Source organism: Dipodomys merriami, unplaced genomic scaffold (genome assembly GCF_024711535.1).
Source record: "Dipodomys merriami isolate MVZ:Mamm:240054 unplaced genomic scaffold, mDipMer1.0.p SCAF_3, whole genome shotgun sequence".
Taxonomy (NCBI): Eukaryota; Metazoa; Chordata; class Mammalia; order Rodentia; family Heteromyidae; genus Dipodomys; species Dipodomys merriami.
Window position 1 is genome coordinate 1,059,187 of NW_027204492.1, and position 25,059 is coordinate 1,084,245.

At 50.6% G+C, this 25,059-nt stretch overlaps 1 protein-coding gene and 1 long non-coding RNA gene across 2 annotated transcripts in view; one reads left to right on the forward strand and one right to left on the reverse strand.

Moving 5' to 3' along the window:
• Positions 1–18,301, forward strand: G6pd (glucose-6-phosphate dehydrogenase). Its single transcript, XM_070039457.1, has 13 exons — positions 1–311; positions 989–1,116; positions 12,715–12,752; positions 12,836–12,944; positions 13,731–13,948; positions 15,733–15,891; positions 15,983–16,108; positions 16,328–16,421; positions 16,519–16,705; positions 16,833–17,068; positions 17,179–17,255; positions 17,384–17,476; positions 17,579–18,301. The coding sequence occupies exons 1-13, from the start codon at positions 230–232 to the stop codon at positions 17,667–17,669; spliced, it is 1,638 nt and encodes a 545-aa protein (XP_069895558.1). The 5' UTR covers positions 1–229; the 3' UTR covers positions 17,670–18,301.
• Positions 16,966–25,059, reverse strand: part of LOC138839959 (uncharacterized) — a 13,031-nt gene continuing 4,937 nt past the window's right edge. Inside the window, exons 2-4 of the long non-coding RNA XR_011376024.1 lie at positions 20,757–20,883; positions 19,131–19,222; positions 16,966–17,049 (exon numbers count right to left, since the gene is read on the reverse strand). This is a non-coding gene — a long non-coding RNA (uncharacterized lncRNA). The remainder of the gene's footprint in view (positions 17,050–19,130; positions 19,223–20,756; positions 20,884–25,059) is intronic.

The following is a 25,059-nucleotide window of genomic DNA, read 5'->3' on the forward strand; positions in this document are numbered from 1 at the left end:
CAACCCGTCGTAATCGCGGGGCAGCAGAAGGCGGGACAGTAGGCGGCGGGAGGGCTAGCGGGCGGCGCAGGTGCCGGTGGGGCTGCGCATATTGTGCAAGAGGCTGTTCTGGGATGCGCGCGCACCTGCCCCAGTCCCGCCCACTTTCGTGGTGTGGACCGAGGACCCGCCCCACGCGCCTCTCCTGAGGCGGGTCAGCTCAGTCTAAGCGCCCGCCCTCGCGCATTAAATGAGCCGGCGGGCCGGAGCCCCCGGAAACAGCCGTGTACTCCAGGGTGGTGAGCGACGCGATCAGCAGCAACCAGTCGCAGGTAACGGGGCATCGCACCGGCGGAGGAGCGTGCTGCGGCCTGGTGCACTGCACGTTTCTCTGACAACAGGCTATTTTGCCGTGGTTGGGAATGGAGCAGAATCGAAAGGGTCTTAACCCATCCCTTTGTACCTCACACCTTTCCCATGGGGCCCATGAGGATTAGATCCTGAAAAGAGAGATGTGCTAGGATTCCCACCCACTCCACCACCACCACCACCCCCCCTTGCTAGCTAGGCAGGAGTAGCGCTAAAGCTGAACTTCATCATCTGCTCCTATCCTAAATGCTGCAATTCATTGTGGAGTTTCCGGCAGAGTCCAGAGTTAGATGGTCCTGGGCATGAAGTGCGATGCCCTTGCAGGATTTTGTCCAGCCATCCACAATGGACACTTTACCAGACACGCACTTAATACTTTTAAGTAATTCTGTAATGTGCGCCCCGAACGAAGGCAGCGTGGAGAGTGTGGCTGGAGCCCAAGAAGCCACAGTTTCTAATCCACCAACCCTCCTCCCCCACCCCCACCCCCACCCCCACCCCATTCCTGGCGATCCCCAGCGAGTGATTTCCGAGATCAATCATCTGCCAGTTGAGAGCCCCAAGGACTTCCTCGACGAGGCCGACTTCCCAGTGATCTTCTGTGTTCCTCTGCCTTGTCAACGAGCCTTTCTTCCACCAGAGAGCACCATGGAGAAGCAGGTGGCCCTGAGCCGGACCCAGGTGTGTGGAATCCTGCGGGAAGAGCTGTACCAGGGCAATGCATTCCACCAGACTGATACACACATATTTATCATCATGGGTGCATCGGTGAGTCTCCCCCAGGCCCTAAATCTGAAAAGTCTGGCTTTGAATGTAGCACTATGCAAGAGACTTCCCACTCAGTACCTCAGCCTTCCCAGCTGATTTTGTGCAGTTATTACCCCAGCACTGCCTGGGATGTGGGTAGGTGGGAAGCATTTCTGAAATCTGTGCCCAATCTATTGACTATAGACCAGACTCCTAGAGCTGCCGGTCCTAAGGGAACTAAGGGACTTTTTCCTGGTCAATGGGGAAAACTGAGAGGTAAAAGAGATTGCTGTTCATTCCGTATTGTCTCCAAACCTGCTTTTACCTTGACAAATGGCACCATCAGTTTCACAGGCAGGCAGGACCTGAGCTCTGTTCTCTGCCTGTCTATCTTTAACTGTATGAAGTTCCCTGGGGATGAACACTGAAACTTTCTTCAAACACCTCCCCTTTGCCACATCTTCTGAAATCTCCTGAGGAGCTTCACTCAATCCACCTCTTCACAATTGTTGAGCTGACACAATTGCCATTTTGTTCTGATAAGAAAGACCAAAAAGACCATCTCTGCAAAGGCAGAAATGTAGCAGTTGATGGTACATGACAAAGCCAGGAGGGTGACATTAGTAGAGTTTGGGACCCAGACTAGATCACCCTCCTTTGTGTGCTTGAGGTAGAAACACAAGTGCAGAGTCTGATGAGACTGGGCAGTCTCAATCACGTACTTTCCTTTTTTGAATGTGTGCCGTTACTCAGGCTGGATTAGGGCGTTGGGCTCTCACTTGGCTTTTTCACTCAAGGCTGCTTCTCTGCCATTGAGCCACATCTCCACTTCTTGATTTTTACTGGTTAATTGGAGATAAAAGTCTCACAGACTTTTCTACCCCGGGCTGTCTTTGATCCACAATCCTCAGATCTTAGCCTCCTAAGTTTCTAGGATTAGGCATGGGCTACCAGGACCCAGCTTGCTCGCTTTCCTTTTTAACTTGGGAAGTGCCCAAGAATTTGCTAATCTGTCTTCACAATTAACTAATTGTGATTTTTTTGAGGTGCAGGGCTTTGAACTCATGGCCTTATACTTGTAAGCAAATGAATCACACTCTCAGCCTTTTTTGCTTTATTTTTCAGATAGGTTCTCACCTGGGTCCAGCCTTGGACCATGGTCCTCCCACCTCTGCCTCCCACTAGCTAGAATTACAGGAGCATAAGAGTATGCCTGGCTTAGGGTTTTCTTTTCAGGGGGAAGGGGTGGGAGGGTTTTGTGTATGCTAGTACTAGGGCTTGAACTCAGGACGTAGACACTGCCCGTTAACTGTTTTTGCTCAAGGCTCAAATTCTACCAGTTGAGCCACTGTTGCACTTCTGGCTTTTTACTGATTAGTTGGAGGTAAGATTCTCATGGACTTTTCTGCCCAGGCTGGCTTCAAAGCATGATCCTCAGATCTCCCCTCCTTCGTGGCTAGGATTACAAGCAGGACCCACCCGTGCCTGGCTCAGCTTGTTTTTTGAGATAAGATCTTGCTAACATTTTTTTCCCAGGCTGGCCTCAAACCTCTGTTCACTCATCTCTGCCTCTTTTGTATATGGGATTACAGACATGCACTACCAACCCAGCCTGATTATATAATCTTGAGCTTTTGCTCAAGAGCTAGAGAGCTCTTAAAAACCTGTGGCTTGGCACCTTCCACATTCTGACCCCCTCAATTCTTAAGAAACGGTATTTTTTATTAATATAGAATATGTCGCTCCTTTTACCAATCCTGCTCCCTGCCACCTTTGTATTCTGATCAGAACTGGGAAAAGAGAACTTAACCAAAGGAATGAGGAAGCAAGCAAGGAAGAAGGGCTCTGCTGCTATAAGGGTGCTTCCTTTAAATCTTTAAAACTCTAAGACCCAAGGGAGGTACCCAGTCACAACACATAGCAGGGGCAAGCTTGGCCTCATTCCTGATTGCTGCCTGGTCCCCTTTAAGGAGCTATAACTGTAGCAGCCACAAACTTTAGGACCTAGGAGTCTAACCTTCTGTCTAGGGAGGATAAAATAATGGAACAGCTCCAAGCCCTCAACTCTTAGACTCCTCATTGAGAGTATCCCAGCTTGTTGTGTGACCTGGAACAAATACTCTGACTTTATGTGAAGGGCAGTCTTTCACCTAGCAAACTAGGCTTTGCCCCAGGCTGATTGTGTGAGCTCTCACTGGCCTGGGTTTGGGTAACTATATCATTGTAATCAGTAGGGTTCCCTTCCCCTTTGCTTTCCTCTGCTCTGGAAGTAAGAAACAGAGGGTTCCAGAGCAGAGATATGGGAAGTGCTCTGCTCTGGCCGAGGGGAGTGGGGGAAGGATGAGGATCTTCTGAAGAGCTCCATTGTTTGTTTCTCCCTCTCCCCCCACCCCCGCCAGAGGGGGCTGGACCAGAATGGATTCCTACTGCACAGGCAGCTCCCAGAGTTGCTCTGGCCTGATACCTCACTCAGTGCAGGAGGTAGGCAGAATACAGCTCTTCTGTAAAGCCAGTGAGTTCTCCAGTTGTTCATTCATTCAACATGTAGTGATCAAGTTTCAGTGACCTGTTTCTTTGTTGTTTTATAGTGTGCCAGTAGTGAGGCTTAAAATCAGGGCCTCATGCTCTTTATTTTTTATTTATTTTGTTGGTGGTGGTGGTGGTCATGGGGCTTGAACTCTGGGCTTGGGCGCTGTCCCTCAGCTCTTCAGCTCAAGGCTGGATCTCTACCAGTTGTGCCACACTTCTACTCCCAGCTTTTTGGTGTTTAACTGGAGAAGACAGTGTTACAGGCTTTCCTGTCCAGGCTGGTTTCAAACTATGATCCTCAAATCTCAGCCTTCTGAGTAGCTAGGATTGCAGGTATAAGCCACGAGTCCCTGACTCAAATACCCCTTTCTGACTGTAGCAGCCACAATCCTCGTCCTCCTCATGGGGCCACTGGGTAGTCAGGGACCAAAGGGGAGTAAGTAGACAATAAGAGATCAAAGGAGCACCTGGGCCCAGCCACAAATGGCCCCCTGTGTCCCCAGCTCCTAGAATACACAGACTGCAAGAAGAGAGCGTGGAGATCAAAGCTACAGTTGAAGGCTGAGAGGGCAAGTGCCCAAAGCCCTAAGTCGAGAACGAGCTCACTGTGGCCTAAACACCAAAAGGAAGCTAGGAGCCAACAGGCCTGGAGCCTGAGCAAGCAGAACATCCTAGGGGCAAGCTGAACCCAAATGGCCATCCTTTGCCCCAGCTTCCTCCCTAGCTGCCTTGCCCAACCCTCACCCACACACCCAGCTTCCTTCCTGGGAACACCTGACCATGCTTCATGAAGTTACTCAATGAGCTTTGAGCCCCTTCAGGTTACCCCTGCTGTAGCTTCCCACCCTCACAGGAAGCGAGAAGAGGCATTTCCTGGCCCACCATGAAAGCTCTGGCTTTACAGACTGGTGTGGGGAAGGACCCAATCATAGCACCTAGCAAGGCTAGAGGGCAGCTCATCTGTGCCCCGGGCACAGGAGGTACTCGGGGTCCATCCCGATGCTGGGGCGGTATGCAGAGTGACCTGAAAACCCCAGGCTTTCCATTTTTTTAGCTCATTTCAGGGCTGACTTCCATCTTATCCTGATAAGGTTCTTTGCTGTGTCATGATGATGTTGGCATTCTCCCAAAAGTATGGTGACTCACAGAGCCCCAGGGTGGAAGAGGAAGGGCCTTTTGAGTTAGTTTCTCATCCTCAGCTTGCTTCAGAAGCCACTAGGTCCTTTTGTCCCAGGAGCCATAAGTCAGCTAGCTGGCCTCCGCTAACTATAGGTGCTCCAACCTTGGAGAGTTAACGTGGATCTGCAACCCACAACAACCATTGGGGGACAGGGTAGCCCACCCCTGCCAAGACTCGATCCAAAATCACTTCCACCCAGATGAAAGGCAGCAGTGATTTAGGTTTAGGAAGTAAGAGGCTAAGGGAGCTGCCAGGGACCACAGGTAGGTGGTAGCCTTTGTCCTGGCCTCACTGGGCACTGGTGACAGCAGATCTTAATCCTGCCCCCTCTTTCTCCTAATCACCACATGTCCTTGGGTAGATCCCATCCCTACCTTGAGCAATGTGAGGGGGTGGCAAAGATGAAAGGCTTTCCACCAGTACTCTCCTTGGCCCTACTCCCACACATGGCATGGGTACATTTTACTTGTGCCCATATCCCTCACTCCAGAGGACTGTAATAAGAGTCTTGCAGGCCAGCCTGGATGGCTGGGCCACCCCAACCTGAGGAGAGTAGCTGTTGCCCCCCTTCCCCTCCATCCTTGGTCCTACCTCGCCTCTCCCTTGGGTGACTTGGAGCCCAGCAGACTGTCGGTTGCAGGAACTGAGCTGAAACAAGGCAAGCAGGTTCTCTTGTTAATCCCAAAGGGAATGAGAACAAACAGCAACTGTGACTCAGCACACCAGTCCCTTGCTACCGGGCTGCCTGGAGTCTGCCCTGATTCCTCCCAATCTGCTGGAATTTGATCATATGCAAACATTGCCTGCCTAGAGGTTTGGCCCCGCCGGGATTCCCATTGTTTTTTCTGGGTCTGGTTCCCAGCAAGCTGCCCCTTCTGGAGTGTGTGAGGCCAGTACTGAGCCATGGGAGCATGCGCACTGAGAAGGTGACAGCCCTGTTGGGGGACTCCTAACACAGGGCTGGGGACTGTGTGAACTGGACCTTGACAGAAGCAAGGGAAACCATGTGATGGAAGAGAGCGCCAAAGAAGCTGCTCAGAGGGCTTGGCTGGGCATGCTGGGATGTGCGCATGGAGGAGGAGGCCAACAGTGCATCTGCACCATCTTCCTAAAGATAATCCCCCAAGGTGGGAGTACAGAGAGGCCATTGGGCCCAAGTTCCCATCAGTTCACATAGGAGGGAGCGGTTAACATAAGAGGCCACTCCAGAGTGCTCTGGAGATTTCCCACGATGGAGCTCTTTAATAGCTCCCTCACCCGCCTTCCTCCAGCTGATCCGGTTATGTGATGTCTGGGTTGGTTGGTTGATTTGTTTGTTTATGGGTTGTGGTGGGGCAGGAACCCAGGGCCTTGCACATGCTAATCACACACCCTACCACTAAGCTGTCCCCAGGCCATCGCTTTCATGTCTTCATTGCTGTTAGAAGTGGGCTTTGCAAGCCGGGCACTGCTGGCTCACACCTATAATCATAGCTCCCCAAGAGGCTGAGATGTACGGATTGAGGTTCAAAGCCAGCCCCGGCAAAAAAGTTCCTGAGACTCTTATCTTCAGTTAATCAGCAAGTGGAGGCGTGGAGTGGACTTGTGGCTCAAGTGGTAGAATGCCAGCTGTGAACACAAAAGCCAAGTAAGAGCACGGGGCCCTGAGTTCAAGTGAAAATGCTGGCACAAAAATAAATAAAAACAAGTTTGAAAAAGAAAGAAGAAATGGACTCATCAGTGTAGCCCCATTACGTCAGCATTTCTGTTGGTGGTACTGGGGATGTGACCCAGCACTTTATTTTATGTCAAGACAGGCTTTTATGAAGCAGTCTAGCCCCAAACTTTAAATCATCCTGCCTCAGCCTCCCAAGAAGCTGGGGTTACTGCATGTATTACCAGGCTTAGCTCGAACATTTTTGTAGTTTATATTTAAGACAATGTTACATCTTTGTCTTTGCCACCCGCCCCCCCTTTTGCTGGTACTCTACCACTTAAGCCAGTTTTACTTAGAGATTTTTTTTAGGTGGGGGGGAGTGGTTAGTTGGAAATGAGTCTCACAAACATTCCTGCCTGCACTGGCTTCAAACCACAGTCCTCAGATCTCAGCCTCCTCATTATGGGCCTGAGCTACCAGCGCCTGGCCAATGTCTTCATTTTTAAAGGGCCAAACAGCATGGCTGGGTTGTGTATGCGACCACTTGAGATGGCAGTAAGTTGCCTTTGAGGCATTATGTCAAATGGGACAGCAGGTCACTTCACTTTCTGGGTGGCCTAGCACCTCCACATGGAACATTGGTTGGAGGCAGGAAGTGTCCTTTGGGCTCCCTTCTGAATTTGTTTGAGCTCAGCAAAGTTCACACTGCCCAAACAGGCTCCATCTGAAAAGTTATCCCAAACATCTGGGAAAACAGGTTGGAAATACCTGTTAAATGTGTTGTTTTGCATTTTTTTGCCTGTCCTGGGGCTTGAACTCAGGCACGGTCCCTGATCCTCTTTTGCTGAAAGCTAGCACTCTACTACTTGAGCCACAGCGCCACTTCCAGCTTTTTCTGTGTATGTGGTGCTGAGGAATCGAACCTGGTGCTTCATGCATGCTAGGCAAGCAGTCTACCACTGAGACACCTTCCCATGCCCCTGGATTTTTTAAAATCAGATACAGGTGAAGGAAATATTTCTACAAATTACTTTTGTATGAATATTCAGGTCCTTAATTCCAGGAGTTGGTTTTCCAGTAATCCAGATTGGGCCACCGCCCTCATGTCTGCACCACTCCCCTCCCCTTCTGGAGGGGCCCTGCTCTGGGGAGCGTAGGCTCACGCGCCCTGGCCCATCCCATCCCACGCTCTTAATTATAGGATCTAACATCAAAAGACAGACACCCTGCTCCATTTTCCTTCAAGAGTGTGCTGGCGTTTCTGCCCCTTTTCCTTGTGATTTCTTGAGTTACTAACAAAAAGCATGTTAGGCCCTTGCTACTCAATTGAATGTACAGATTGGCTTGGAGCAAGGAGAGGGGTATTGTGATTCTTCTTGGAGGTCTTTAATGTATCATTTAATTATACATACACTGCTTTGCATGTATTTCTAAGGACTTAAGAATGTTTGCTCTTTTTTTTTTTGTTAGCCACAGGGTTTGAACTCAGGGCCTGGGTTCTGTCCGTGAGCTCCTTGGCTCAAGGCTAATGCTCTACCACTTGAGCCCTAGCGCCACTTCCTGTTTTCTAGTAGTTAATTGGACATACGTGTCTCAAGGATGCCAGGCACTAGTAGCTCAACGCCTATAATTCTAGCTGCTCAGGAGGCTGAGATCTGAGGATCATGGCTCAAAGCCAGCTAAAGTCCATAAGACTTTTTATCTCCAATTAACCACCAAAAAACCAGAAGGTGAGCTGTGGCTCAAGTGGGAGAGTGCTACCCTTGAGCACAAAAGTTCAGGTACAGTGCCCAGGACCAACACAAAGAAAAAGAGAGTCTCAGGCTTTCCTGCCTGAGCTAGCTTTGAACCATGATCCTCAGATCTCAGCTGCCTCAGTAGCTATTATTATAGGTGTGAGCTACCAGCACCCTGCAGTATTGCTTTAAGTTGCTTTTTTTTCCCCTGACAACTGTTGCTAGTAAGTATGAAGGCAGCAGTGTTGTATCTACATTTTTTTATGTTTTATTGGAATATACATGGAAAGGAACACAGGCCATAAAGTACGGCTTGACAACGTTCACCAACTTTGCACACCCATATAAGCTTCACCCACACCAAGAAACAGAACATTACTGCCTGTAGTCCCAGAATTTAGGAGGCATAGCAAGACCCTGTACATTGTCAGGCACTGGTGGCTCACGCCTGTAATCCTAGCTATTCAGGAGGCTGAGAACTGAGGGCCGAGATTCAAAGCCAGCTGGAGCAGGAAAGTCTGTGAGATTCTTATATCCACCTAACCATCAAAGAACCATAAGTGGAGCTGTGGCTCAAAGTGATAGAGCACTAGCCTTGAGCAAATGAGCTCAGGGACAGCGCCCAGGCCTGAGGTCAAGCCCCAAAACCCACCAAAAAAAAAGAACATTATCTATACCCGAGTGGCACCTCCTTCGTTCAATGTTCCCCAAATGTAATTTCTGACCCCTTCCTCACCCCCCACTCATTCCTTCCACTATCTTTTAGTACTTATGGCATTTCATAAATAATAACTTTGCAATTGATAATCTAGGATATTTATGTCCCCCAGAATGTTCTTCCAATGGCTCCCCTCTGCTACAGGCAACCACTGATTTAATCTCTGTTGTAATTGTTGCCCATTCTAGGCCTTGAAGCAAAATCACCAGTATTTGGCCACTTTGTGTAAATATATTTATGTGATTTGCCCATGTTGGGTGATTTTTATCACATTTCTCCGAGCTAGCCAGTAACCCTTTGTACAGATACACAGTATGTCCATTTACCTACTGACTGATTTAAGCATTTTGCTTCCAGTATGGGAAAGTTTTGAATGAAGTGTGCGTGGGCATGTGTGCGCAGATCTTTGGGAGTCTGGCTGATTATTTCCAAGAGCCATCACATAATGGGGTGGGGGAGAAGTTCCTGGCTTTTTTTTTTTTTTTGGTTGGTCGTGGGGCTTGAACTCTGGGCTTGGGCGCTGTCCCTGCGCTCTTCAGCTCAAGGAGAACACTCTACCACTTGAGCCACAGCACCACTTCCAGTTTTCTAGTGGTTTATTGCAGATCAGAGTCTCATGGACTTTCCTGCCTGGGCTGGCTTTGAACTGCGATTCTCAGATCTCAGCCTCCTGAGTAGCTAGGATGACAGGCGTGAGCCCTGGCTTTTTTTTTTTGGGGGGGGGGGTCCGGTCGTGGGGCCTGAACTCTGTCCCTCAGCTCAAGGCTAGCGCCCTACCACTTGAGCCACAGCACCACTTCCGGCTTTTTTCTTTTTGTTAATGTGGTGCTAAGGAATCAATCCCAGGGCTTCAGGCATGCAAGGCAAGCGCTCTACCACTGAGCCACCTTCCCAGCCCCCCCCCTTTTTTTTTTTAACACAGAGTCTTACTACTGCCACCTAGCCTGACCTGGATCACAAAATCCTCCTGCTTACACTTCCCACATACTCGAATTACAAGTATTCTGTGCCACCACGTCCAGCACGGTCTCTTGGGATGGGCAGAAGTCCTTGTTTAATTTTGGTAAAATCCCTTTTATCAGTTCTTCTAACTACTGATTTCTATATTTATGATTTTTTTTCTTAAGAATATGTCCTGGCTAAGGAATCTTTACCTACTCCTGTTTTGTTTTTTCTCTCTCTCTCTCTCTCTAAATCTAGCAATCTTTTTTTTTTTTTTTTTGGTCGGTCATGGGGCTTGAACTCTGGGCTTGGGCGCTGTCCCTCAGCTCTTCAGCTCAAGGCGAGCACTCTACCACTTGAGCTACAGCGCCATTTCCGGTTTTCTGATGGTTTATTGGAGATAGGAGTCTCACGGTCTCTCTTGCCCGGGCTGGATTTGAACCGCGATTCTCAGATCTCAGCCTCCTGAGTAGCTAGGATTACAGGCGTGAGCCACCAGCGCCCGGCTTAAATCTAGCAATCTTGTGAAATTCTCAATTGTAGTAATTTATCTGTAGATTGGTTTGAAGCAATTTATCTGTAGATTGTTTGGGGGGGGTCCGGTCGTGGGGCCTGAACTCTGGGCCTGGGCGCTGTCCCTCAGCTCTTCAGCTCAAGGCAAGCACTCTACCACTTGAGCCACAGCGCCACTTCCGGCTTTTTTCTTTTTTGCTTATGTGGTGCTGAGGAATCGAACCCAGGGCCTCAGGCATGCAAGGCAAGTACTCTACCACTGAGCCACCTTCCCAGCCCGTGAAGCAGTTTTCTTAATGCCCAGTATCATGTAATACTAGCAGTTTTGTTTCTTCCCTTCCGAACATTATAGCATTTTGTTTTCTTGTCTTGGTGCAATGGCTAGGGCCGTTGGCTTAGCATTGCCTAAGCAGCCAGTCACAGGCATTCTTTTTTTGTTCCTCATTGTTGACAGGAAATTATCTCAACGTTTCCTGTTTATGGTGTTTGTAGGATGTTTCATACATACCCTATTTCAAGTTAAGGAAGTTCCCCTTTTCTACTTTGAAAAGAGTTTTTTTGTCATTTTGGGGGCCTGAACTCTGGGCCTGGGCGCTGTCCCTCAGCTCTTCAGCTCAAGGCTAGCGCTCTACCACTTGAGCCACAGCGCCACTTCCGGCTTTTTCTTTTTGCTTATGTGGTGCTGAGGAATCGAACCCAGGGACTCATGCATGCAAGGCAAGCACTCTACCACTGAGCCACCTTCCCAGCCCCATTCTGTAACATTTTATCTACTTTTTTTGTAGTGCTAGGGCTTGAACTCAAGGCCTCAAGCTTTTGCTTGGCTTTTCACTCAATGCTAATGAAACATAGCTCCACTTTAAGCTTGTTGTTGGTTAGTTGTGGATGAGTCTCACAATTTATCTGCCTAAGCTGGCTTCAAACCTCAAGCCTCAGGGGCTGGGAAGGTAGCTCAGTGGTATAGTGCCAGAAGTGGCACTGTGACTTAAGTGATAGAGCAAAAGCCTTGAACTGAAGAGCTGAGGGACAGCACCAAGGTCCACAGTTCAGGCCCCATGACCAACAACAACAACAAAACTCAAGCCTCAGGGCTGGGAAGGTGGCTCAGTGGTAGAGTGCTTACCTTGCATGCATGAGGCCCTGGGTTCCATTCCTCAGCACCACATAAAGCAGAAAAAGCTAGAAGTGGTGCTGTGGCTCAAGTGGTAGAGCGCTAGCCTTGAGCTGAAGAGCTGAGGGACAGCACCCAGGCCCAGAGTTCAAGCCCCACTATAGACAAAAAAAAAAAAAAAAACTCAAGCCTCAGATCTCACCCTCCTGAGTAGCTAGGATTATAGGCATGAGCCACCAGTGCCCAGCTTCATTGCACGATTTTGCTGGCTACTGTTTTCTACAGGATTTTTGTGTCTGCATGTATGTACATGAATGAGACAGACTGAGCGGTTTTCCCATGTGCCTTCCTCATTGTGTTTTAGTAGCAAGATTCTGCACACCCCTTCCTTGTGTCTGCTTCCAACTGGAATTCTCTCTTCCTTGATTTTTGCATGCTCTCCATGCCAAGGATTGCTTTAGTGGCCATTGCCCCACTCAGGTCCCTTGATCCATTCTTATAGGCTTTTTTTTTAGAGAAATTAATCCAGCCTTTGCCAGTCATAGAGTAAAGATGTTTGTAGAGAGCTCCTCTGCATTTCCAGGGTGTGCTTTGTCCCATTTTATTCCCAGTATCTTCCTGAACTACCCTTGAGCTGAAGAGCTGAGGGGCAGTGCCCAGGCCCAGAGTTCAGGCCCCACAACTGACAGAAAAATAAATAAATAACACCATGTCACAGGTTTGTCTGACTTTATTAGTCTTTTTCAGACACCGACTTCTGGCTTTGTTAGTCTTTTTTTCTCTTTTTAATGTTCCATTCTGTGTACCAGGTAGGCTTCAAATTCCTCCTGTCTAAGCCACCAAGTACTATGATTATAGCCATGTACTGCCATACCTGCCCTGCTGTTCTTTCTTTAACTTCATCCAGTGGATGAGTGGCTTGTTACTTTTGACCCATTCTTTTGCTCGTGTGAGATTTAAGACCAAATCTCACCAGTTTTGATATGTGGTGGTCCTATCATTATTCAGTTCTAATTCATTTAAATTTCCAGGCTTTCTTCTTGAATTCAGGAGACACATGTATACAATATGGATCACGAGTACAGGGATGGGGCAGGCCGGGATCTCAGGGTTCCTCTGGTGATGTATGAGAACCAGGCAGATGTGCTTATAGCTGAGTAGTGACCCTGAATGGATGTGCAGGTCACCAGTGGTAGGAGATGATCTTAGTCATGTGCTAGTTTCTTACCAACACACCTGTTTCCTTTGCCACAGGGTGATCTGGCCAAGAAGAAGATTTACCCTACCATCTGGTAAGTGCATCCTCCCACTGCCCATCTGGTCTCCCTGTGATCTTGTCCTCCCCAGCCTGGCTATAGGTGTATTCTGTCCTCAGGTGGCTGTTTCGAGATGGCCTCCTGCCAGAAGACACCTTCATCGTGGGCTTTGCCCGCTCTTCCCTCACAGTGGATGACATCCGCAAGCAGAGTGAACCCTTCTTCAAAGTACGTGGTTTGGGGATGTCATCCAGCCTTGTTCTGTCTTCTTCCCTAGCCCCTAAGCAGGTGACCCACTAAAGGGTATGCCCTTCCATCCCTCCCTTCTCCCTTGACTCACAGAGGCAGTGCCGCCTGGAGACTCCAGGCCTAGTGCCTCTCTCCTCACCTCCCCAAAGCCACTACTCTGCAGTCACCCAAAAGTCCTCACTGCTTCCTCCATGACAAGAGGACCTCTGGGCAAGGGGAGCTGAAGGGGTCTCTCTTTCCCAAGATCTCCTATTCCAACCCAGACTTCCTAGCCTCATCCTGCTTTGCTCTGGGCCACATTGGAATTGGCCAAGAGCTAAAAAAAGGACAGTCCACAGGGGCTTCTTCCAAGACCATGGGAAATGCTACTAGTTGGCATTTCTTAGCAAGTTTGTGTGGTGATTTTGGAGAGAGTTCTTTCCCATTGTCTTCGTCCAGGTCCATTTTCCCTGAAGCCTGAAATATAGTCGTAGGGCCCTAGAGGTTCAGGGGTGCCCAGGCCCTGCCTGAGGACTTTGCATCACCCGCGTTCATGCCGCCTGCCTCTGTCCTCTCTATGGATGTGCAAAGCTCACAAGATGGAGTGAACCTTCATCCAGTGAGGCCAGGATAGCTGACTTCTAAGGGAGAGACCTCCATGGACCAACAAGAGACAAACGTTCATAAATAAGAACTTTCAGTCCCTGGGGCAGAAAAAAACATGGACTCTGAAGAAGCAGAAGTGAGGTATTGACATATGCCTGTCTGATTATCCGTATCTCCCAGGCCACTCCAGAAGAGAGGCCCAAGCTAGAAGAATTCTTTGCCCGCAACTCCTACGTATCTGGCCAATACAATGACCCAGCCTCCTACCAGGACCTCAATAGCCACATCAATAATCTCCACCCGGGGTCGCAGGCCAATCGCCTCTTCTACCTGGCCTTGCCTCCTACGGTCTATGAAGCTGTCACCAAGAACATCAGTGAGACCTGCATGAGCCAGACGTAAGGCTTGTCCTCCCTTCCTTCCTGCCTCCTCTGTTTGCTCTGCCTTGGTCTGATCTGCCAGGGTAAGGGAGGGCTATCCTTGGCTACTGTGCACACCCTCCAGGGTCAGCCAGTCTAAGCTGTCTGAAAATACAGATAACCCTTGTTTGTACTATAAATTAGTTAACTCTCCAAACAAGAAAATAAGCTGTAACTGGCGATTTTCAAATAGTCTTTACTAAAAATGCTGCTACTACGCATAATTTGGGCTCAAATGCCTCAAACCGAAATCCTTTGGCCACAATTTCTTCCAAGCCCACAAGATGGCAGTGTTGCTCCACCAAACTGCTATTTCCCTACTCTTGACATTTGTATTTTCCCTGTGTCTCCACCACACCCACAAGGTGGCAGTGTTGCTCCATGAGAAACCACTGCTTGCTAGCAGCCATTTCTTGCCTGTTTTCTTTTGTTTCCTGTGGAGATTTTTTTATGGGTTTTTGTTTGTTTGTTTGGGGGCAGATCCTGGGTCTTGAACTCAGGGCCTGGGAGCTGTTCCTGAGCTTTTTTACTCAAGGCCAGCATTCTACCACTTCTAACTTTTTTAGGTAGTTGGTTGAAGATAAGAAACTTTGTGCCTGGGTTGGCTTTGAACTGCAATCCTTACATCTCAGCCTCCTAAGTAGCTAGGATCACAGGCATGAGCCCCTAGCACCAGCCATTTCCAGTGTTTGGGTGGTTAATTGAGGGTAAGAGTCTCATGGACTTTACTGCCCTAGCTGACATTAAAGTTCTATCCTTAGATCTCAGCCTACTGAGTAAATAGGATTATAGGTGTGAGTCACTGGTGCCCAGCCTCTTCTCCTTTTGAAACTAATGAAGGTGCTACAGTCAAATGGTAAAGAGACTGCTTAGCAAGTGATACCCCAAATTCAAACCCCAGTACCACATTTCCCCCCCTCCTCCCCAAAAAAATTGGGAATCGATTGTAGTGACCTGTGCCTATAAATCTCAACACTACTAAAGAGGCTGAAGCAGAGCGTGCACATGGTAGTGCGTTCTTACAATCTAGCATTCAGAGGCTGAGGCAGAAGGATGGTAAGTTCCAAGCAGCCTAGACTACACAGAGAGGCCCTGCCTCAAAAAGAAAAAAAAGGGCAGAGCCGGGCGCTGGTGGCTCACGCCTGTAATCCTAGCTACTCAGGAGGCTGAGATCTGAGGATCGCGGTTCAAAGCCAGCCCGGGCAGGAGAGACCGTGAGACTCCTATCTCAAATAAACCACCAGAAAACCGAAAGTGGCGCTGTAGCTCAAGTGGTAGAGCACTTGCCTTGAGCTGAAGAGCTGAAGGACAGCGCCCAGGCCCAGAATTCAAGCCCCACGACCGACAAAAAGAAAAAAAGAAAAAAAAAGGGGAAGATTCCTTAAGCTTGAGAGTTCCAAGGCAACCTAAGCACCATACTGAGAATTTGTCAAAAAAATAAATAAATAGACCACTGGGGGAGCTAGCTGTTCACTGATTGCTCAGCAGCCCAGTGAGGACCTGACCTGGGGCTGGAGGGACACGGGCCTCTGAGAAAGGTAGCAGTCCATTGTAGCATGCAGGACAGGCAGGCCTTGGAACGGTTCCCCTCCCAAGCAGGTTGGGTCAAGAAGGACTTGGGGGGACAGAAGGTATCCATGGGTGTGAGGGGCTCTGTGGAAAGGCAAGGAGACAATGTTGATGCTCCAGGGGGGAGAGAGCTGGGGTCACGAGGCTGCTGCTGGAGTAGGAGCTTGAAGGAGCTGGCTGGGGGCTCCCCACAGAGGTTGGAACCGCATCATTGTGGAAAAGCCGTTCGGGAGAGACCTGCAGAGCTCTGACCAGCTGTCCAACCACATCTCGTCCCTGTTCCGTGAGGACCAGATCTACCGCATCGACCACTACCTGGGCAAGGAGATGGTGCAGAACCTCATGGTGCTGAGGTACGGGCTGAGCCCCCCCCACGTGGGGCTGGGGTGGGGCTCAAGGGGGAGCCACCTCCCTCGCGCTCACCTCTGTCTGTGCCCCACACAGATTTGCCAACAGAATTTTTGGCCCTATCTGGAACCGGGACAACATTGCCTGCGTGATCCTCACCTTCAAAGAGCCCTTTGGCACTGAGGGCCGGGGGGGCTACTTCGATGAATTTGGAATCATCAGGTGAGAGAGGAGCGTGCGCCCAGCCCCACGCCCCCCCCATTCTGGGCACACTTTGGTGTCCTCCGTGTGAGGGGTGTGGAAGCACTCCTGCCAGCTTGTCACTAGAAGCCTTGTTTGGGGATGTTGGGCCTCCTGGCATGTGGCTAGCGGGAAGGGAGGCAAAGGTGAGCCCCCCCCCCCCCCGTCCTCCTGGCCTGCCTCAGCCTTCTCCTCCACCAGGGATGTGATGCAGAACCACCTGCTGCAGATGCTATGTCTGGTGGCCATGGAGAAGCCCGCTTCCACTGATTCGGATGACGTCCGGGATGAGAAGGTAGGAGGGGGGCAGGCGCTGCCAGCCACGGCCCCCCCCTGCACCCGCCCTGTCACCCAGGCTCCTGCTCTGCCCCCCTGCCCCGGCTTTCCCGCAGGTCAAGGTGTTGAAGTGCATCTCTGAGGTGAAGGCTGACAACGTGGTCCTGGGCCAGTACGTGGGGAATCCCAGCGCAGAAGGAGAAGCCGCCAAAGGCTACCTCGACGACCCCACCGTGCCTCTGGGCTCTACCACCGCCACCTTCGCTGCTGTGGTTCTCTATGTGGAGAATGAGCGGTGGGATGGTAGGTGTGCGTCCTCTTTATATGCCCCCTCCCCACACACACCACATACATCACCACTCAAGCACTTGCACATGGCCCGGGCCTGTGCAAAACCCAAGCCCTGAGGCCAGCCCCTCCTCCCCTGCAGGGGTGCCCTTCATCCTTCGTTGCGGCAAAGCTCTGAATGAGCGCAAGGCAGAGGTGAGGCTGCAGTTCCACGACGTGGCGGGTGACATCTTCCACCAGCAGTGCAAGCGCAACGAGCTGGTCATCCGCGTGCAACCCAACGAGGCCGTGTACACCAAGATGATGACCAAGAAGCCCGGCATGTTCTTCAACCCCGAGGAGTCGGAGCTGGACCTGACCTATGGCAACAGATACAAGGTGCCCACTGAGAGGGCGAGCTGGGGAGGGGGCTGTTGCATGCATGCTGTTGCACATGCAGTGAGGGGCTGTTGCATACCCGAGGTGGCAGCGAGCTCTTCCCCCTGCAGAACGTCAAGCTCCCTGATGCCTATGAGCGCCTCATCCTGGACGTCTTCTGTGGCAGCCAGATGCACTTTGTGCGCAGGTGAGGGTGCCGGGCGATCTTCCCCCAGACATCGGGGGGGGGGGGGGCGGGGGGCAGGCAAGAGAGTGCTCTCCCCTCCCCCGCTATGCACAACACTGCTCCCCACAAGCCACCCCATGTCCCCTCAGCGATGAGCTCCGGGAGGCCTGGAGGATCTTCACTCCCCTACTGCACAAGATTGACAGCGAGAAGCCGCAGCCCATCCCCTATGTATATGGGAGGTAAGGGAAGGATAGGCAGTAGGGGGGGCATTGAAGGGGGGACCCCCACAAGCGAGGATCCCTCATGTTTCCTTCCCTCTGCCTATCTTGTCTTGCTTCCAGCCGCGGCCCCACAGAGGCAGACGACTTGATGAAGAGAGTAGGCTTCCACTATGAGGGTACCTACAAGTGGGTGAACCCCCACAAGCTCTGAGCCCTGGACACCACCCCCACCCCACTGCGCTCCCCTCAGCCACACTGTGTCTGTCCTTCCTGCCACTGACCCCACACTGGGAAGACTTTGGGACCGTTGGCCTGAGCCTCACATTCCTGCCCCGGGCTCCGGCCGCCACTGTGCCCCTCTCTGCTGCTGCTGCCGCGGCAGCCCCCTGCACTCCTCCAGAGCCACGCGCGAGCCTCGCCGGGCCGGGAGGCGTGGCACTCCCGCAAGCCCTAGCTGAGCCACCTACCTCCCAGTCACCCCGGCCCCCCTCATTCCGGCCCCCACAGAAGGCCCCCCGCAGAAGGAAGAGCGGCAGCCTGAGCTGAGGGACTGTGGGGAGGGGGCCGGGGCAAAGCACTCCCCAGTGCCCATTGGCACGTGCCTCACAACGCACAAGTGCACCAGCGGAGCCACGCTGCCCGGTGCACGCAACATTCCTGGCGAGCAGCTGGACGGGATGCCGTGCTGCCTAACGGTGTCTTAGCCCCAGACAGCTGCTCCCCACAAACTCTACTCCATGGCCTCCCTCACTCCACCCACGGGCAGCCTCCCTTCCGCACACAACGCAGAAGCAGTAGCTATGACCCCTACCTCAACCCTCGCCATTAAATCCTTCAGCAGCCCGCCTGTCCCCTTGTCCTTACCCCCCACCGCCACCCAACACCACGGGCGGCAGGCCCATCACGGCCTGTGCCCCTCCGCTCCCCCTCACTGGACACCCACCACGGTGCTACACCCCACTGACTTGGGCTTGCCCCCCCCCAAGGCTCAAGCCTGTCCCTGCCACTCACTGCTGCACTCCATGGGTGTCCATCAAGACCAGCTTGCTGAGCAAGGACCGAGGTCAGTCTGGCTCATGTTCCACATGAACACCTCAACACTGTTGCTGTCCATGCACACTGGCCAGCCTCGCCCTCCCCCCACCCCACATCCCCGGCTGCTGCCTCCACCACGCCAAGACAGGCAGGAGATGGATGGGCTTGTTGAATGCACACGTTCAAGAGGGACATAGGTCAAAGCAATGCCATGCTCTACGGCCTGAGCAGCAGCTGAGAGCTATTAGGAATGTAGTTAGACGGAATAGCCAAGCACTGGTGGCTCACACCTATAATCCTAGTTACTCAGGAGGCTGAGATCTGAGGATTGTGGTTCAAAGGCAGCCCAAGCAGGAAAGTCCATGAGACTCTTCTCTCCAATGAACCACCAGAAAACCAGAAGTGACACTCTGGCTCAAAGTGGTAGAGCACTCACCTTGAGCTGAAGAGCTGAGGGACAGCGCCCAGGCCCAGAGTTCAAGCCCCATGATCGACCAAAAAAAAAAAGTTGCATGCATGCACCTCAGAACTGTGAAGCCCAAGCCCAGCATCTTGTGGCGCTTGAGGTCAGCAACACAAAATGGAGGTGGGAGCAAGGCTGGCACCCCCAGGTAGGCTCTGAGCAAGGCCTCCTTACCTCTTTGAGCTTTGGGGAACCTCAAGCATTTGTTGGCTTGTAGCTGTGTGGCTCCAACCTCTCTCTGCACATACAGAAGATCTCTCTCCTTCCTGTTGTGTAGGAATGGAGTCCACTTTACCCCATATAATCTAAGTTCAACTACAATTGCACACACCCGTTTCCAAGTAAGGTTATATCTTGAGGCATAAGGTGAATATTAATTTGTTTCCACCTGCTGCCTGGCCCTGCCCTGGCATTGGGCTGTCCTGGGCTGAGCACTGAGAAGGGAATGAGAGGCCCCCCTGTGATCCCTATGCCCGCGGCCTGTGTTCTACACATGATACCCCAACTGGAGACAGCAATCAGGGCAGAATGTTTATGTTGAGTGCCCAGAAAATGGCCTGGTGTAGAGCAGCATGTGCCTGGCAAAGGGGTGGTGTTGGAGGCCAGAGGCTCAGCCCTGTGTCCATCACCCTTGGTAGTTGTGTGCACTGCTCGGTATGGCCCCCAATTCTGGATTCCAGCAGTCCCGTCCCAGCCTCTCACATAGCTAGTATGGAAGGCATGTGGCACCACGCCCAGCTCTGCAGGGCTTTTTCTGTGTCACCCCTTGTCCCCTGCGATCAGGGCCGAGGGCTGGGCCATGGGGCCTTCCATCCAGCCCAGCTCAGCCCTCTCTACTTTCCAAGGGACATCGGGTGGACCCAGCAGGAATGGCCAGAAGTGAGACCATCGGGGTGGAGCCCAGCAAGTGAGGGCGGTCGCCAGTGCTCAGTACCCCTTCCACAGTTGCTCACTGTACACCTCGTGAATGTCACTAGGTCCACCGTGCTAGCCAGCACGCGTCGTCTTTCTCTTTTTTTGAACTTTGCAATGTGGCTGCCAAGTAGCTTCCATGAGCAGACTAGGCTTTGCCCAGGACCAGAGATGACAGAATCAAGCACAGCAGCCCCTGAAAATATGTCCATGCCCTTCCTCCCACCTCCTTGCCGCGGACCACAAGTGTGACCCTGAGGTTTACAAGCATTTTTATATTTTCACACCCTGTTTGGCTGTGCTATGTCCTCAGAGCCTCAGATCTGCACCTGGGGATGGCGTTGAGCCATCAGAAAAGAAAACCAAAGGCCCACCTGGCGCTGGTGGTTCAGACCTGTGATCCTAAGTACTGTGGAGGCTGAAATCAGGATTGTGATTCAAAGCCAGCCTGGGCAAGAAAGTCCATGAGACTTATTTCCAATAAATCACTCAGAAAAAGTCAAGAGTGATGCTGTGGCTCAAGTGATAGAGCGTTGGCCTTGAGCACAAACAGACTCGGGCAGCACCCAGGCTCTGAGTTCAAGCCCCAGAACTGTCAAAGAAAAAAAAAAGAAAAAGACCCAAGGGCCTGTCCTGATTCCCCCCTAACAAAGCCCTTAGGAACACACCAACTTTCACAAACTACAAAGGATGTAGCAGAGCTGCACGCTGGGCATCTGCCAGTGTAGCATTGCTGAGGTGCGGGCTCCTAAGCACGGGGACCTGAAAGTGGAAAAGGGATGCCTACATGATACCCCAACACACTAGGCAGGAGGGATGGCGGGGCCACCTTTTGATGTGATCCAGCACAGAGGGAGGAGAGCTCTAGTGAGAACACCCAATTGTCACCTTGTTTCTGGGAGTCCATGACAGTCCTGCCAACAACAGTGAACATTCATATCAGCTCAGCTGCCAACAGTGAACAAAGACTTGGAGGCCTAGTTGAGGACCAACAATTCCTCTTGGTTGTGGGTGCCTGTATTGGGACCAGGAAAGCAAAGTCAACTGAAAAGCACCATTATTAATGTTTATATTAGAAAGGACAATGAGGATACCAGGTATACTAATGTATACTTTAACCTCAGGCACTTAGGTAGAGAGAGTGAGAGGAATATGGTTGGTGACTAGGCTGACCCCACTAAGCAAGACCCCACCAAGCTGGACATACACAACTATATTCCCAATAGTTTATTTGGGAGGCACAGCTGGGAGGATGATTTTTGGAGGCTGGTACCACTTGAGAATGCTAGACCCTATCTACAAAATAACTGAAAAGCCAAGCACTGGTGGCTCATTCCTGTAATCCTAGCTACCCAGGAGGTGGTTCAGAGCCAACCCAGGAAGAAAAGTTCATGAGGCTCTTATCTCCAATAAACCACCAAAAAAAAGTGGAACTGGCTCAAGGTGGTACAGCACTAGCCTGGAGCAAAAGAGCTGAGGACCAGCACCCAGGCCCTGAGCTCAAGCCCCATGACCAATAAAAACAATTGAAAAGTTGCACATGACACACCATTTAGTCACTTTGACTGTCACCTCATCACTGGATCATTAAACTTAGACATGTAAAGTACCAGGTGGGTGGAATCAACTGGCCTCTCAGCTCTGAGTTTTTCCAGTATGACAGGTGAGGCCACTCAACTGTTACCTCAGCTCAGTGCCTACATGAAGGCAGAAAAAGGAGAGTCACAGGCCCCAACCTTTCCACTCCAGGTATACACTAGCTGGGCAAAATCCAAACATGTCTCCATGCAAAAACACACTTATAACAGCATTATTCATAATGCTCAAATATATAAACAACTTTTCATCAAAATGGGTGGGTAAATGGAGTTCTGAGAAAGTGGTTCACAGTACACTGCTTGCCTGGATTCCCTCCCCAGCACACACACACACAAAAGAATGATAAACTAACTTGAAGTAACAAACAGCTGGTCCAGGCTACATGGATTAACCTTGAAAATATTATGCCAAGTGAAAGAATCTGAGTACAAAAGGCCCCATAGTATATGATTCCTTTTATCTGAAATATTCAGAATAGCAACAGAGTTTTTTTTGGTTTTTTTTGCTGGTCGTGGTGCCTGAACTCTGGGCCTGGGCGCTGTCCCTCAGCTCTTCAGCTCAAGGCTAGCACTCTACCACTTGATTCACAGCACCACTTCTGGCTTTTTCTACATATGTGGTAATGAGGAATCAAACCTCAGAGCTTCATGCATGCAAGGCAAGCACTCTACCACTGAGCCACCTTCCCAGCACCCCCGCCCCAACTTATTTAGGATATTATTCTGTTTATTCTGTGCCACTCCTGGGGCTTGAACTCAGGGCTTGGGTACTGTTCTTTTTTTTTGGGGGGGGGGGTCCGGTTGTGGGGCCTGAACTCTGGGCCTGGGCACTGTCCGTCAGCTCTTCAGCTCAAGGCTAGTGCTCTACCCCTGAGCCACAGCGCCACTTCTGGCTTTTTTCTTTTTGCTTATGTGGTGCTGAGGAATCGAACCCAGGGCCTCATGCATGCAAGGCAAGCGCTCTACCACTGAGCCACCTTCCCAGCCTCATTCTTTTCTTAATATCATTTCATTGTAATTATTAAGGTGTTGTACAGAGGGGTTACCATTTCACAATTCAGGTAATGTGTATGAAGACTGCTTTGTTGATTTGTGAGGTAGAAACTTGCTATGTAGCCCAAACTAGCCTTAAACTCAAGATCCTTGCTGGGATCTTGAGCTGGTGGCTCATGCCTATAATCATAGCTACTCAGGAGGCTGAGGTCTACAGGACTGTGTTTTGAAGCCAACCTGAGCAAGAAAGTCCATGAGACTCTTACCTCCAATTAACTACCAGAAAACCAGTGGAGCTGGCTCAAAGTGGTAGAACACTAGCTTTGAGCAGAAAAAGCTCAGGGACAGGGTGCAGGCCCTGAGTTTAAGCCCCATGACAGTCAAGAAAAAAAAAGTACTTCAAGATCTTCCTGCCTCACTCCACCCCTCCCCCACCCTCCGCCAGTACTAGGATTACCAGCTCCCACCATACCCAGCCAAAAATGAATTTTATAGTGGGTGATACCAAATTCTCACCAAAACTTGGTTCTTTCTTCCTCTTAGAATCTTGGACTCAATAACAAAACTGAGAGCCAAGCCAGGCTCACACCTGTAATCCTAGCTAATCCAGACACTGAGCTCTGAGGATCACGGTTCAAAACCAGCATTGACAGACAAAACCAAGAGATTCTTACCTTGAACTAAACTAACAGAATGCAGAAAGTAGTGGTATGGTTCAAGTGGTAGAGTCCCAGCATTGAACTAAAAAGCTAAGTAAGACTTCACACTGTCCGAGTTCAAGCACTAATTCTGACAAGAAGGGAGGGAGGAAGGCCAGGCGCTGGTGGCTCACGCCTGTAAACCTAGCTACTCAGGAGGCTGAGATCTGAGGATCTCGGTTCAAAGCCAGCCCGGGCAAGAAAGACCATGAGACTCCTATCTCCAATAAACCACCAGAAAACCGGAAGTGGTGCTGTAGCTCAAGTGGTAGAGCGCTCGCCTTAAGCTGAAGAGCTGAGGGACAGTGCCCAGGCCCAGAGTTCAAGCCCCACGACTGACAAAAAAAAAAAAAAAAAAAAAGAAGGGAGGGAGGAAGGGAAGGAAGACGGAAGGAAGACAAAGAAAGGAAGAAGGAAAAGAAAAGAAAACCACACATTGAAAGCCAGTGTGGGGGCTGGGAAGTTGGCTCAGTGGTAGAGCACTACTTGCCTTGCATGCCTGAGGCCCTGGGTTCAATTCCTGAGCACCACATAAGCAAAAAGAAAAAACCCGGAAGTGGCGCTGTGGCTCAAGAGGTAGAGCGCTCGCCTTGAGTTGAAGAGCTGAGGGACAGCGCCCAGGCCCAGAGTTCAGGCCCCACGACCGGACCCCCCCCCCAAAAAAAAGAAAGCCAGTGTGGTAGTGCATGCCAGCACTGTGGGGGCCGGGGCTGGGTTAAGCGGTTCAAGACTTCTGGCCAACCTGGGCTACAAAGCAATGAATGTTTGCATACAAGATAGTTCACACTGCTGTTATCTCTTATTTTTGTCAATCCTGGGGCTTGAACTCAGGGCCTGGCACTGTCCTGAGCCTGTTTGTGCTCAAGGCTAGAGCTGTATACTTGAGCTACAGCACCACTTCTGACTTTTTCTGAATACTCTATTGTAGATAAGAGTCTCACAGACTTTCCTGCCTGGGCTGGCTTTGAACCACAATCCTCAGATCTCAGCCTCCTGGTTAGCTAGGATTATAGGCATGAACCAGTGACACCCAGCTTGTTCAGGGACTTTTTTTGTCTGTAACAGTCCTGGGACTTGAACTCAAGGCCTGGGCAATTTCTCTAAGCTTTTGTGTTCAAGGCTAGTGCTCCAGCTCCACAGCTCCACTTCCAGCATTTTTGGTGGTTAATAGAGATGAAAATCTCACAGAATTTCCTGCTCAGGCTGCCTTTGAACTACAATGCTCAGCTCTCAGCCTACTGACTAGCTAGGATCACATGTGTGAGCCACCAGCACCTGGCTCATTTAACTTTATTGTCATGTCTGGTACTCTACAACTTGCACCACACCTCCAGTGCAGCATTTTGCTAGTTAATTGGAGATGAAGTCTGCCTAGGCTGGCTTTAAACTGTGATCCTCATATCTCAGCCTCCTGAGTAGCTAGGGTTACAGGTGTGAGCCACCAGCGCCAGGTGGGTCATACAATTTTTCTTAGGCTGGCCTCAAACCTCATTCCTCCTATCTGTGCTCCCAAGTAGATGAGATTATACACATGAGCGACCACAGCTTTCCCCTGCATCTGGTTGTATAGCAGCAGAGGTCCCAGATATCTGTGTAGCCGGGCAAATGTCTTATCTGAAACACGACACTGGCTAGCAAAAAGGATTGTGTTTCGGTGTGAGAGTGTATTTCCTGGTAACACTGGGTCTTTGGGTCTTCACTGTGAAGGCTTCCATGGCTTATAAAAGTATAACAACACAAACTGGTTATGCTTTTCCCGTACTAACCTGCCTTTAATAGTTTACTGATACTAGGATTAGAACTCAGGTCCTCAAGATTGTGCTACTTATTTTCACTCAACCCCTTCAGCCACACTTCCAAGCTCAGCTTTTTTTTTTTTTTTCTGGTTGTTTTGGAGATGGT